Consider the following 15,272-nt stretch of genomic DNA (forward strand, 5'->3'; position numbering starts at 1 on the left):
CATGAAAAAAACAGTTTGGTGTCCTAATTGCTTCTCGAGTACAGTAGTGTGAGCGCTCACGATGCGTCGGTGAGGCCTCAAACGACCCAAGTTGCTGGATTGTTTCGCTCAAAACAACACACAAATTGACTTGTTTCTTTTTTTTTGGGGCAAAACAACCCAAAGTTGGGCTAAAATTGACCCAACTTCCTAGATGTGTACAATAGCATGTGGTAATGTCTATATGTGCCATGCAGTCCTCTTTTTCTGGCTTTTTGTGTCATTGTTTTGTACCAATAGCGTTGATATGTAATGGGGGGGGGGGGGGGGGAATGTCAATGCAAACACGGTCACAATTTGCCAATCAATAAATTTTTCACAATGCAATGCATTCCGCTCAATACCAGCAATACATAATCATCATTCGGCAAAGGCATTCTAATTTACTGAAGTTCGATACATATCTGGATGGAATATCAAATAAAAATTGTGCTATTCTTACCTGGCTTTTTCTGTTTGTTACTGGGAAGTTTCTTAACCGAGCTGCCGTGACTGAGGCGTCGAACGGGATTCAGCCATTTTCGGATGGATCGTTTGGGTCCGGGTGAGGCGGACTGCAGTGAGTTGAGGGATGGCTGCGGTTGGAGGTTCGCCACCGACTCAGTTATCCCAGCGGAGCTACCGACAGGATAGTTTTCTGAAGAAGGAATATAAACCAAAATTATTTTAAGGCACATTTCTGAGGTACAGTCCTTGTAGTGCTAAATTTAGATAATAGTTCTTGCGGTCCATGCACAGAATGGTCTTCCAACACTTCCGAGTTCCGGTTTTAAAATCGATGAAATGTGCCAAACTCACCATTACTCAAATTTGGAAATACCGGTCCATCCTTTTCATTGGTCGGTAATATTGTGTACTTTTAATTGTAATCAAAGGAAGCACAAAAGCAAACTTTTCCACAAACCTATAGTTTACTAAACTTGGTACAACTGCCGGAATTTTCTTTTTTTTTTTTTGCCTTGCACAATGTGATGATCACGAGTATTGCACAATTCATTTAAAATCAAATGACAAGATGATGCCCACACTTGACTACTGAATTGCTTAGTTTCAATTTTTAGAACCAATTGTTGGTAAGAACAACGTAAGGAAAAAAAATAAAAAATCCCGCATTGAGTTTGTCTGTGTGTGTGTGTGTGTGCCTGCAGTCATGTGTCAGCAGTGGGGTGGATCAGCTGTGTTCACGCACACAGCTGCGAACGAAGGCCTGTGGCCATGGAAATGTGTATCAAACAGGACATGAAAGGTCAAGGGTCAGGAGGAGCTCCCGAGGTGTTTTTCATGGAACAATAAACTATTTTCCTTTTTACACCCCCAAAGCTTCATGTTGCTACGTACAGTTTGTCCTCCTCCTTAATCAGCTTGCAATCTTTGTTGATAAACACAGCTCACATTAAAAGCAAATGTCATCGGCCTTAAGTGGTGGAGAAAATACTTTAAGGAATACAATGATGCTTGTTTCATGTACTATATCTGAGCAGAATTGATGGCGTTATGATCATTCAAATTAGCCGACATGGAAATGTTTTTTTTTTTTGTTTTGAAAATTGTTTTTCAAAAACATTTGGGATTCTTTTGCATAGAATCAAAATGTGTTCATTTGATGACCTTTGACCAAATGAGGAGAAAATTACATTTACGTTTGAATTACGTGCAATCAAAATCTATGAACTTTTTTCACCAGTGTTTGGAGTTTTTTTTTTTTTTTTTTTTTTAACCAATTCCACTTTCATTTCTTCTATGACAGCTCTGTGGAGGATCACAACGCCCTCCCCAAAAAAAGGGTGAACATCCTGGAACTCACTGAGCAAGATTTGTGGCTAATTTTTGTGGTACGCACACGCACGCCAGCCTGACCTCACATTTGCTCAACACTTCACTAGTTACTCCCTTAAGTGCTGTTGTGCAAATGCAGTGTCATGTGACTTGTGCGTATTCAGCAATTGACATTTAGCTCTTGAATGTCCTTGACAGTTGCTTGACAACACAAAAAAACATGCATACACACACACACCCATATACTACAAGTGACTGATAACATTCCACTCCCCAAGAATGACACTCAAAGCACAAACTTCGTCGAAAGCTCCAAAAAACAAAAACAAATTGTATGCCAGATACTTCCACACTTACCCGCCTCACAACAGATAGAGGGAAATCTATTGGACCCTTTATTTGCACAGGTACGATATTACCACAATATTCTCGTCTATGGAGAAATGCTTCCAAACGTAAAGAACCGAGTCAGACTGGGTGGAAACAGTAACCACACACTCGCAAGCCTCCGCATTTTAACTCCTTTGAGAAACTAAGTATTACTTCACTTTTAAATGTCCACATGTGAACGATGGGTTATTTTATGAATGTGAAAATAAAAGAAGGGCAGGGTTAAAAAAAAAAAAAAAAGTGAGGAGTGAAGTCTGCCGCTAAAAGTCAGGTGAGCTGGAACAACGGCGCTACTGTTGCCATCCAACACAAAAGACAGAGCGTGGCCGTCACTCAATCTTTGAACAGAACAGCCCCCTTGTCTCATCCCAGCCCGTTTTCCATCACCCTCGCAGCACAGTCTGTTTCATTCTGTAATTATGGCGCACACCCCTCGACAGAACACACATGCACGCACACGCACTGTGAATAGCTCAACTGACAACACATACGGATCGTCGCTCCACTTTGACCACTTATCTTTACAAAACACTTAAAAGCTGTGCATAACACTAAATTATTTAAATCCAACATGGAACTCAAGTTTTACATTGGCATGTAGTTTTTTTTTCTGCTGAAACCAAATTTTCTATAATTTCACAGGAATGGGAGCAAGTCGAGTGTTAGAATATGACTGCAGCTCAATTGGCATCCAAATGAAAGCAAGCATATTCAAAATTGATTGACAATTATTGATTAATTGATCAAGAGGAGGTGTGACAAAGAAAAGCCTGAAAAATCTATCTGTTCATGACTAACTTATCATATACAGTGACTTAATATATACAAATACGTATGTCATTAGTTAAAAAAGCTGCAACTAGGTCAGCCAAAGTCAAGATTCCAATCAGAACATCTTCACTATGAGGCAGATGAGCACTACTATTTGGCAATTTAAATACAAATGTCAAAATAAAATACATTACATGATGAAATTTCTATTCCCATTTCATCAGTCATGTACATTCCATAGTGTGAGTGCAATTGAAACATTCTTCTATATGTTACAGTGTGGTTAGTTATTGGCGGCTGTTGTGATGACATCGTAGTGGAATTTAAACAAGCAGGTTTACGGTATGAAGTGAGTCAAGAAAAATCATGCGCAAGAGAACGGGAAGTCTATTATCATTATTGCTGACTGGCGCAAACAAAGATCTTTCTCATGCTAGTAAACTCGCTTTTTTTTTTTACAATGGCCGCTCACCGACACATATTTAGTGTCATTCATTGACAATGTCTCAGTGTTATGTTTTATGGGCTTGGGATTGTCTTCTTGTGCCACCAATGACCTCTTGCCCCAAACCCGCTTGGCTGTGCGCAACCAGTACAACCGGTTTGGCCACATACAGTAGCAATCCTGCGCAGTCACAATAAAACACGAAGCAGGCACGGACGGGTCAAAGTCTGCTGCGGTCGTGCACACAAAGCCATAAAGTTAACGTTTAGCTGTCACACTGACCCACATAATAAACATTGGGCATACCTGGCGTGTGTTTTATTGGACTAAAACAAATCAAAGTCTTGGTCTAACTCTCCTCATACATGGCAGAAACCTTTGCCCGACATATGCTGTCCTTCTTCTGCACGTCTGGAAGCCTTCCAGTCGATGCTTTCCTTCTAATAAGGTAAATCATGTCATTAGGACAGAAATCCTACCGCATAATACTGAGTCGCATGTAATAGTAAAAACAACTTTCAGTTCAGAGGAATGTTGGAAGTTCTGAAAAATTGCTTATGATGGTGAACTTAGAAACATACACAAAGCATTTTGCTTGTGTGGACTAATAAAAAAAGGGACTAATGTAAAAAGTAAGATGTCAAAAATGGAGAGATGAGCCAAAACACACAAAGTGGCTTCTCCACTCCCTTGTAACACAAAGTCATGTCGGTTTCGGTTGAAATGTTTTCACCCCTCACGTGTGCATAAAGTCAAAGACGCACATGCCCAAACAAAGGCAGTGTTCAGCTCACCTGTGCAACAGCAACAGCAACAGCAGCGCTCCCAGATCCACCATCCACAGCAATGCCAGTCTCGCATCATTCTCACACACACACACTCACGCGCACACACACACACGGTTGAGGCTTACATTTACACACCTGTATCCCACGCGTACACACAAATGTATAGTTGAGGCAGCCAGAATGACTGGGCTGAGATTGAGAGAGGTGTACTAGAAAGAAGAGGAGGAGGGAGGAAGAGGAGGAGCTGTAGTTCCACCTCCCCTGTAACCTTTCAGTCAGTCTCTTTAAAGGAAAAAAAAAAATTTGATGCACTGAAGGGAATAGTGTTCCTAAAAAGACCATCAAATTAAAAAGAAACAAAAACAGAGAATATAAAACGAGTGGGGTCGGCGGTTTGGAACGTATCCTTAAAATAATGGAGGTTTATTATCGGGAGATTTTTCCCCCCAGGTTTTGATAACCTTTCAAAGTTTTGTCTTGATTATTAATTCATTGTGAAATAATTTTGAATGTGTTTTAACCTTGAGGAAAATATGCCTCATGAGTGAGGGCAAACTGTATTTTGCCAATGGCAGGCAAGGGATGTCCTCAATCTTGCTTGGAAGGCAAGAGAGACAGAGAAAGATGTTTTTTTTGTATTTTTTAAATTGGTGTGTGTAAAGATGGCGAATTTAGTTTAAGAGATACATTATGGTGTAATGTCCCAAACCCAACAATAGGGGCCAGCATATCGTCGCTGTAGGGCAAAAAGGTGAACCGTCAAAAAACAAGAATCTTCCACCGTTTTAAATTGGCTAAAATTGCATAAAAAAAAATTTGTGAAAAAAATAATAATTTGACTTTATATGAACAAGAGATTACCACCGGGCAGTGATGATATGTATATGAGATTACCTTCAATTGACCTGTCGTTATTAAAATGTATAAAAAGGTTGCACTCACATATGCGCACACATGCACACTCACATTAAGGACAAAAATATTGGGACAGGGACAATAATCTAACATTGTTGACAACTGTATGCTTCTAAATTGGGGAAGTTCTTTTTCTGTTTTTTAATAAAATGAACTTCATCCAGATATCATTGGAAAACCTGCTATAGTTTTATATTTCACAAGAATTTGTCTTTTTAATCTTTTTGTGCGTCCCTAATATGACTTTGTATCATACACAACAAAAAACAGTGCAGTATTTATACATATTCTATTAATTTAGTCCTAATATTAATATTTTTTACTAACAATATATTGACACATGCACTGGTTTGTCAAGCATATGCAAAACCTGAAGTTGACACAAGCCTGCTGTTTGTCTGCTCATGTTGTGAAAATGTGTTGATATAAAGATTAATTCTGGTGAATCTTGAACAGACCTGAGTCCATGAATACTCGGAAACAACATATTTTATCATTGTCATCTTTTGCCGTGGTTCATTGTACTTTACGCTTGCATGACAACCAACAATGTTAAAAAATTAGATGAGCATCTGCAGTGTGACTTACTTTCAATACACAGTTCTTATCAGATAGTTTTATTGGTTTTAAGTTTTAACATTAACAGTGGTTAACTTAATTTGTATCACGGATACAAATATAAAAATTAAATATGAGAGGCACACCCATCATGTGTTATGACTGTTATGAATATTAAATATGAATACTTAATTCGATTTACATATTGATGAACTGTTTAGTATAATTTTCCAAATGTTGAACTTGAGACGTGTGAGGCAGAGTAGATAAAAAATATGGAATTCAAATTGATCACAAGTGACTCGAACTGTATAAGTAAATTGTAAACACTACACCACGAGATGGTGGCACACCATTTTGCGTGACGCAGCAAATTTGAAAGAAGAACAAAAGCGGCCATGCTATTTCAATTGATCAATTATTGAATGTCAAATCCTCTAAAGTGCAGAAAGTGACGGCTGTGTATTAATTTTATAATCAACATCTTTTATGAGGTATATTACGAAATAAGATTAGCTTGGAAGAATTGAGATTCGTTTACTATAAACACAAAGGGATCGGAACAATGTAAAATATATTTTGGTGCTATCCATTGCTCTTGATATATTCAATAATCTGTGCCCATTATTTTCTGTTTAAAACCTTAAAAAAATAGAGTACCGTAAAAAAATTGCCAAGTAGTATTTAAATGAGGTATTTCACTTCTGCCTACCTTTCCCTGAGTTAAAGAAGCAGTCCATTTCCACACTGGAGCGCGAGTGGGACACGCACAGTGCCGAACTGGGTACCAGACCCTCCTGAGGTGGGTTGCGGTCGGTGGTTCGAACCAGACACCAACCTGGCCGCTCGCTGGGCCTTTCCAGCAGTTCTACTGTCTGGCCTGGAGCGAGAGAGACAAAGACAAGTAGTCATAAAAAGAAGAATATCTGACTTTGAGAAAACGCCCAATCACAAGTTGGCGAGGCAATGCGCACAGACGCTTACCGGTGCTGACGGATATCTCACTGCTACATCCTGCCGTGAAGTCCTGCAGGATCACAGTCAACTCGCAACCACCAGAGAGCTGCAGACAAAAAAAAAAAAAACGGGTTAGAAAAATAGCAGCCAGCAGAACAATGCAGAAAAAGACAAAATTGCTAGTGAGGCCTGTGGTTGTGTAGTGATTCACAAAGCCGACCGGTCCCAATTAACTTGCGCTGAACCGTTTCATTTTCCAACAACTCCTACACATAAGGATAAGTTTGTTGGTACGTACACTTCCGTTAAAGATAGAAAGCCAAAAATGGTCACTGAACTATTTTGAAACCAAAATAAGATAAGATAAGATAAGATAAGATAAAATAATCCTTTATTATTCCCTCAATGGGGAAACTCCTGTGTTAGCAGCAGTACACTTAACATATACACACACACACGCATGCGGGGAAGGGGGTAAAGATTTTAAGAAGTAGAAGGTATATATAATTAAAAAATATATAAAATATAATACTTATAAACAAACATGTTTCTATGGGATGACAAAAATAAAGTCGAGCTGATTGTCATTTGTTCATTTCCAGCACATTTCTGCAATTTGATACTTTATTTTTATGTTGTAATAATGATCGATGTGACTTTTTCCTTTAATTGATCCATTTTTTGATTGACTGAAATGTTTACAGTCTGTATTCTGTAGCTTCACCTGTTAATTTGCATCTTATGACCCAGAAATGGGTTAAATTAGATGCAATTCCCAATTTTTATGGGAACCAAAGTGTCACCTGAACGCCCTAGGTCATGATTAGCATCGATGTTGACACAGGAAATGAATATTACGTGTTCAAGCCTCCTAGCCAAGCAAACATGTGCTTCTTCAGAATAAGAAAAGGCCTTGCAGTGTCTTTGGAGTTCTTGCAGAATCGCACATACTGCACGTATGCATAAAGAGCAAGACACCTGTCTCGCTGCAAACACAGCTAACAGGATGCAAAGACAGATACTGTCTGAAAACACAGTGAGGATGGAAATCATTTGCTTCTCCTTTAAAACTGTCACGTTGTAGTGTGTGTGTGTGTGTGTGTGTCTATATGTGTGTGTGTGCTTGTTAATGTTCACAAGCAGGCGCTCTTTACCGGGCTTAAGGTCGCATAGCAACATCCAGCCTGGCTACTCTACAGCTGCAGGTTACTTTATACCTGATGATGACAACAACAAGACAAAGCAGGTGTCTTGACTCCATCAACCTCACCGTAGTTTTTTATTTTCATTCTTGAAACATAGTTGTGTCTTGACCTTTGTGTCCCAAGTTTTCAAAGTTTTGAGCCCTTGCTTGGTTTATATTTTATTATGAGTGCAAATTTGAATTTCCGGTATAAGCAAGATTCAGATACGCTGCTGCTCGAGTGAAATGGAGAAAAAGAAGAGCGATGCACTTTCAGTCAAAAAGAGTAAAAAACAATAATAAAACAAAAACACGCACAAGCAGCAGTCCACGAGTTCTCAAAACTTTCCCATCATCCAAAAACAAACAAAAATAAAATCCTGAGCTCCAAGCAAATTACAAGTCAGTGTTACATTATTCACAGTTTGAACATTAACACGGTGCATAAATATAGGAAAGTTTTACAGAAAAGTTAAATATAACTCAACCGTACAAGAGTAGTATTCTTTCAAGTAGCATTAAAATGAGCCAGAGCACCACTTCTGGTACCAGACTTTGAAATCCCTCGAGTAGATACAAGCCAACCCAACTGACTCCAAGCTCACCATACTTGATAACACTTTATGCATGTTTTTGTTTCACCAAACAAGAAAGTTGAAGTGATTAAACCACAGATTTATTTGTATTATTGTCATAGTCTGATTTATGACGTGCTGATTTAACTGCTTAAAAGACTGATTGAAGACTTAAGACATTTCAAAACATGTATGTATCATAAAATCTGCAAAAGAAAATAAGTTATTGATTGTCTTTGTTAAAAAATGCACTTGTAGAGGACCTGGAAAAAAAATTACAATTGTCTTGCAATTGTAATAGTGAGGAAAACCGGGTGGATTGATTTTTTTTAGAATCATTCAGTCCAAATTGACATTCAAGAATGAATCTCTTCCACCTCCCCTCATCTTCAAGTCTGATCAAGTTCATGTTTGTTGTCAATGGGCGTTCCCTGTTGTTATCTGTCATGTGATTGCACACAACAGGAAGCCCACGTGCGCGCGCCACCGGCTTGTGAGGGTCATATGCTTCGAGGATGCAGCGTGACAGCAGCGCAGTGAATGAAACTGCTTGCTGCACAATCACACGATTGATTTTATTTACTGTGCTTGTGGCTCTCCGCACAGTAAAGCCTTTGAATAACCACCACACATGCTTGTGTTACTGCCTGATGTATTGAGTCTGCTACGAAATGAATTTTTATGTTTATCAGCAAAAGTAAGACAAGTGAATTGAATGGGCTCTTCGTGACACATTGGAGGGGGATTTCCAAAAAGCTAGGGATGGTCTAGGTTTGCAGCGCCAACCATGACGTGTTTTTCCGACTTACTATGACCTCACATTGCAGGAGGGCCGCCGTTAGACAGTCACGTGACCAGACGTGGCGGGGCATGAATCCCATTTGCACCCCTCAAGTATCGCATTACTGCTGACACAGCAACTCTTTCACTTTGTGAGGGTTTTAGTGCGAGTGGGAAAGACAGCGTGATAGGGGCTGGGTTAGCGCAGCAATTGTAACATGTGAAAGAGGACAAGAAGAAAGCCATCGTGTGATCCGTGGTCTTTTTTTTCACTCCCATGCTAATTGGCCATGCCCGCTCACAAACAAAAGCCAATATTTATCAGCATATAAGGTGCACTTCAGGTCACTAAATATTATTTTTTTTCAAAACGGAATTCCTGTGTTTGACAGATTATTATTTTGATGCAATATTGTTATCTGATTTGATTTTTTTTGGGGGTGTGTGTGAAATATATCACCACTAAAAGTCCCATCCATCTGTTTTTTTTCCTCTACGGCCCATCGCTCAAAATCAGGGGATACCAGCTTTATGTTAAGGTATCGGGTACTTATGGAGGATGTCAAAACTAGTCACCGATACTTAAGGCAAAACAAAAAGGACTAAGTCCTTTTTGGCAATAAGAAAATGACGAGAGTATCGCTACTCGGTATTGGAGATTTGGTGTGAAAAAAATGGTACCGAAGATCCCTAGTTCTATCTGCGACTTTTCTAGAAAGAGTTTTCTGCAGGCTTCTGATTGGTTGGAAATAGAGGCTGGTCAATACGTATATTTTAAAGGAAAAAAACAAAATAAAATCTCTAAAATAACTTGATAACAAATAAATAAAACTGACTGGAGACCAATTTGAGGCGTCCACTTTTAAAACTGCTGGGTCAAAAACAACCCAATTTGGATCAAAAATTGGAGCGACTCAGAGAGTTGGGTCAATTTGTACAAAATAACCTTCTAAAAGTTCCTAAAAAAAAACAGAGAAACAGTTGCCCAGCTAAACAGATAAATAGAAAGGAGTCATTGAGATCAGTTACGACACATGACGTCTTAACCTCAGACTTTCCAACTCACTCAAATTGTACGGATGGAAAACTGAACAAGAAAAAAAAGGAAAAAGAAAACCAGTGTGACCAAAATTGGCTGTATGTCGCAACGCCAACGTAAGTGCAACAGAAGAAAACTAAAATGAGGCTTTAGAAACCACAGAGGAAAACAGCTCAACAGGAAGTCTGTTTTGTCTGGACTGACAATACATTTTCATCAACATTTATTTTTATACATCTGTGTGGCACATCTTTAGTTAGGACTATGCAGATGTTTGATGCCACTTATGATTACTAATTATCAATTTGTCACTGACTGCACGAAGGCTCATGGTAGTAACGACTGACTTTCTTCCCCTCATTGTCAATCTTAAATAAATAAAAGTTCTCTAACAGCTTTTCAAGCTCCCAACATAATAAATGAAGAATTAATTTTGATCCATTTCATTTTAAAATTAATTTTAATCTTTTTTTAATAAAAAAAATATTCATAAAGTCAGAAAGTGGTTCCTACAACGAAGTTGTTGATTCGGAAAAGAGCCTAAACGTCCTCTTAAGTTTACATACACGTTAACCTTCATTTTGTCGATCCATTTTTTTTTTATAAAGAAAAATATCACTGTGGTGTATGACATGTCTAGTTAGCAGCTTGTCTCGATGTGAGTTTTGGTTGCCGGTGTTCACATTTTGCATTTGTATGTTTGTATCAATCAATAAACGGCTCAGAGTGCATGGGCAATTATGGCTCTCCGTTTTAATGGAGATGACGGAAATAAAAAAGATGATCTATAAGCTGGTGTGGAGGAGGACGAGTAACCAGCTGTGCCTTCTCAGATCACGTTTTTAACGAAACTGCGTATTATTGTGTCATGTAAACAAAATCCTTGATTGGATTTGGGGCAGGACATGATAGGCAAGGTTACGTCATCCCGTTTCCCATTTGGGCAGGTTTTGTGTTTGTTCAGTGGATGCAATAAAAAATGCAATGAAGTGTGACTATGCACATGCAGAAATAAAGAAATCCAAAGCTCATATGTGTGTAATTTAAGTTGCCACTGTATTGAATAACAGACTTGCCCGAATATGCGACTAGCAATTAGCATCTGATAGCTTGCACACAAATTATTTAGCTTATTGAGATTTTGTTCCGTCATCGTGCATGGATGATTTCAAAATGCCAAAATATTTCTGTCCACACTACAAGTAAATGTAGATGCACTTCAAACTTCTATCTTCAAAACACTTCTATCACCAAAACATTTTTAACCACCTTCATTAAAGCTTCATAGTATTTGACCAATTAGAAAAAGACTGCTTGTTAAAAAAAGGGGCAAAGCCCAAAAGCAAAAGCATTTGGATGCTCAGATTTCACTCAGGACATCTTTTACAGCGTCTGTGGCTAATGGCCCGCTTCCCGTCTCTGCGCCTGTCCTGCCAGGCGCGTGCACACACGCCCCGTTTAACCATTAATCTTCCCCTCAATCACACACACGCATGCATGACGCCGTCCCACCAGCCACTTTTACAACACGCTAAGTGAATGTCAACAAGACACTGTGATCCACGTTAGCTTATGTAATCAATGATTAAACTTTTTTTTTTCTAAATTGACTGAAAATGTTCCCCTGGCAGCACTTTAAGCATCGAGCGTCAACTTCCAAAGGATTTTTTTCCACTCATTTTTGTGCGGCAAAAAGTTAAACTACAATTTGCACACAGCATATTCACAAATGATGGAAATGAGTCTTTGATGACTGAAATATGATCCTACAAGTGATTAAAAAGTCAGTTTAGTACAATCAATTCCACGATTGATTTTTCCTCACAAACCATTCCAAGAGATCTTCCCAAATTAATCATTTCATTCATCAATACATTTTGATCACGCAGTCAAAGAGCAACAATAAAGCCTTCAAGTCACGGTCGAGCTTGCGAATAAAAGTTGCCCGCCCCAGCAGCACGTGTACTCACTCTGCTGCTCTCTTTGAACAGCTTAAACCTCATCCACTTTGGCATGTCCAGAGACCCTCGTCGTTTGTCCGCTTCTACCACCAGCGACCACTTTTGACCTTGCAAACACGCCCTCATCCTTGCTCGCTCGCTCACTCACTCGCTCACTCCCCTCATTTGATGAACAAACAGCTGGAGTGTGTGCGGCAAGAACAGCCCTCTGCTGCTGTGTGTGTGTGTGTGTGTGCGTGTGTGTGAGCGTGTACAACAGTCATACGTCCAACAGATGGTTGCTGTGCTACACTGAATGCATTTGATTCATGAGAACACGTGCAAGGCATTTCAAGGAAGATCAAGTTGGACTGTGCACTGAAACAAAACATTTCCTCCACTCTTACTTCCTACCACTTCTTTGCAATATACACGCTTGAAGATGAATTTAGGCTGATTTTCAATGTGGACATTTAGCTTTGCTTATCACCCAACCAACATGGGTCTTAAAAATATTGAAAATATTGAAACCACAAATGCTCAGACGAAAAAATTTGCTTGATGTGATGCCCCCCGTCCTTCCCCATAAATCCAAAATAATTTTATAGTTAAAAACTGATCTGTCCACAATAGAAAAAAATATCCCCTTCTTCTGATGGGGGGAAAAATGCATCAGGATACAGGAAAAGATGTGGCGATCCGCGTCACAAAATGTGTGTGTGCCTGTTTACTGCATTGACATTTAAGGGCCAAGGAGTGTGTGGGCGTAGGGTTGCACACTGAAAAGGCCACACTGTGTAATACCACGGAGGGTGACTATGGCTCACATCAGTGTGTGCCACTGTGTGTGTGTCACTCACTTGCCCGCTCAATCATACACACACACATATTCGATTAATTGTTCATCCCTAATAAAAAAAAATGCAAAAAATAAAACTATGGAATCAGATTGAATGAAACACAGGTCACTGAAAAAGTGCCCATTATCAGGTTTGCTACTTGTGTGCAACATAAACGTGATTGTGGACCTCCAAACAAAGCTCTACATATTCGGGTGTCACATGCAAAGTTCTTAGGGCGTTGAATCGATTGCAACCGGACTGATTTGTTTGCAATCAATTCGATGCCCTGAGAATGAAAAGGCCTGGCTGACTGAGAGTATTCACAGGTATGTAAAAACTTACCTGGACATGAGAGGCTGCTTGATAGGAAGTCTCTTGACAGATGCCCGCACACAACCTGAATACGTTTTTCATATCCGGCGGGGTTTAGATCCATTCATAAACGCCAGTCGAGCTAGCTACAAACATTACTAGTCACTACTACCACTCACTGAACATACACGCCCCCTGCTGTTGCCCTTTGTAGGAACCTGGGAGACCCTGTAGCAGCAAAGTTGATTAGGTATTGGTTAATTGAACGGGAAAACCCCATTTCAGGATTAACCTAAAATATTCAATAACCTTTACATGTGAATTTAGTTTGTTTGTTTGTTTACATTACATTTTGTTGTCTTGCAGTTCTCTAGCAAGGCGCTAAATGGCAAAATTCACAACAGCCGTTTAATCAATAAACATTTTCAAGGGCGTCCAATTCTTTGCCTATGACATTTCAAGTCGCGACATAAAAAAAAAAACATTGACCACACCTGTACTGTAACTAAAAAATAATGGGTTTTTTCTGTAATGTATTTTTTTAAACTTTAGGTGATGACTTAATTAAACAGAATCTAAAAAAAATTAAACAGTTTTGGTCACACCTCTTGCAATTCACATTCTGTTGTGTGCTCCTTGGCCACTAAGGGGCAGTATAAAACATATGAATACACTTCTTAAGACTCCTTACCTACTCTCTCAGCTCTTCAGTACAGCGCTAATACCCATACCCATGTTATCACCTGCCCAAAGAGTAACTCACTCCTAATCTTTTTTTGGGATCATAATCTGAGTACCAGTACTACACTACAAAATAAAGGGAGCAATTCCAAACACAGTTTGACTCAAATGCGTGAACTTGTTTCCTGACCTTGTCACTATCCATTGTGTTCTGCGAGGTTCTGGATGCGATGGAGATGGTGTCCGGTTGGCTGCTGCCGTCTCCCTGACTGTCTCCGTCCTCACCTCCATCCCTGATCACACACACACGTACACAAATAAGACAAGTAGCTTTTTGTAACAATCTTAAACTGCAGGAATGTGGAAAGATTCCATGTGCAAGATGGAACATTAAAGAAATATTTAATATAAATAGAAATATAAAAGTCGATATTACAGTAATAAAGACGTCACCTCTTGGCGTTATTGCGAGGTTTGGTGAGTGTTGCCGTTTTGGGTAGGTGAACAGGCTCCTTTAATGCTCCTTTGAGGTGAGTCATTCTCTCCTGGATCACCTCTCTGATGTTCTTTATCCACTCCTGTTTGGCTTCTACGCTGGACGCCTGCACGAGAACCATCAAACTTACTCAATGTATTACTTACTATACATAACGTGTATTTGTTGTGTAGAGTACTTGCCTTCAGTACAGTTTTATTGTCAGAGGAGGGAGTTCGCCCGGCCCAGAGTGCAAATTTACATGGGTCGCCTTCTATGTGCTCCGTCACCCCCAACTCTGAAGTCTGCAGTAGAAATGAAGAAAGTTCTGTTATGGTTTTTATCCACTAAAAATGTCGTTGCTGGTGTATTATCTGTTTTGTGTATTTGCTACACTCACCAGTAGTCTGTGTTTGTACTGGTATTTGGTTCTGCCCGCCGAGTCTTTGAACTCCTTGCTGAAGACCAGCGAGAATTCAAAGAGGAAGAGGTGTCGGTCCCGCCCCTTTCGGATGAGTGAGCGCGGATCCCAAACCTGGAAGCTGTCTTGCAGAATCAATTCGCCCTGCACCTCTAAGTTTTCCTCAAAACCTGGAGGGAAATACGGTCAAGTTCACCTCGACTTGATTTTTTTTTTTATTTTTATAAGATGTAGTGGTGTACCTTCTAACATGGCGAGGTGCATGGCATCGTTGGCTCTCTTGGGCACGCTAAGCATGACCTCCAGGCCATCTTTGATCTCCCCTTTGCCCTCCTCGCAACATGACAGCAATTCCTGCAGCACGCCATTTTATATGCCGCATTCG

At 39.6% G+C, this 15,272-nt stretch overlaps 1 protein-coding gene across 1 annotated transcript in view; it reads right to left on the reverse strand.

Moving 5' to 3' along the window:
* kalrna (kalirin RhoGEF kinase a) overlaps positions 1–15,272 on the reverse strand; it is a 60,754-nt gene that overhangs the window by 14,428 nt on the left and 31,054 nt on the right. Inside the window, exons 34-41 of the mRNA XM_061286654.1 lie at positions 15,130–15,241; positions 14,867–15,057; positions 14,670–14,771; positions 14,445–14,593; positions 14,182–14,284; positions 6,667–6,745; positions 6,395–6,562; positions 482–676 (exon numbers count right to left, since the gene is read on the reverse strand). Coding sequence (XP_061142638.1) covers positions 482–676; positions 6,395–6,562; positions 6,667–6,745; positions 14,182–14,284; positions 14,445–14,593; positions 14,670–14,771; positions 14,867–15,057; positions 15,130–15,241 — 1,099 coding nt within the window. The remainder of the gene's footprint in view (positions 1–481; positions 677–6,394; positions 6,563–6,666; positions 6,746–14,181; positions 14,285–14,444; positions 14,594–14,669; positions 14,772–14,866; positions 15,058–15,129; positions 15,242–15,272) is intronic.

Source organism: Syngnathus typhle, linkage group LG9 (assembly GCF_033458585.1).
Source record: "Syngnathus typhle isolate RoL2023-S1 ecotype Sweden linkage group LG9, RoL_Styp_1.0, whole genome shotgun sequence".
In the NCBI taxonomy this organism is placed as follows: domain Eukaryota; kingdom Metazoa; phylum Chordata; class Actinopteri; order Syngnathiformes; family Syngnathidae; genus Syngnathus; species Syngnathus typhle.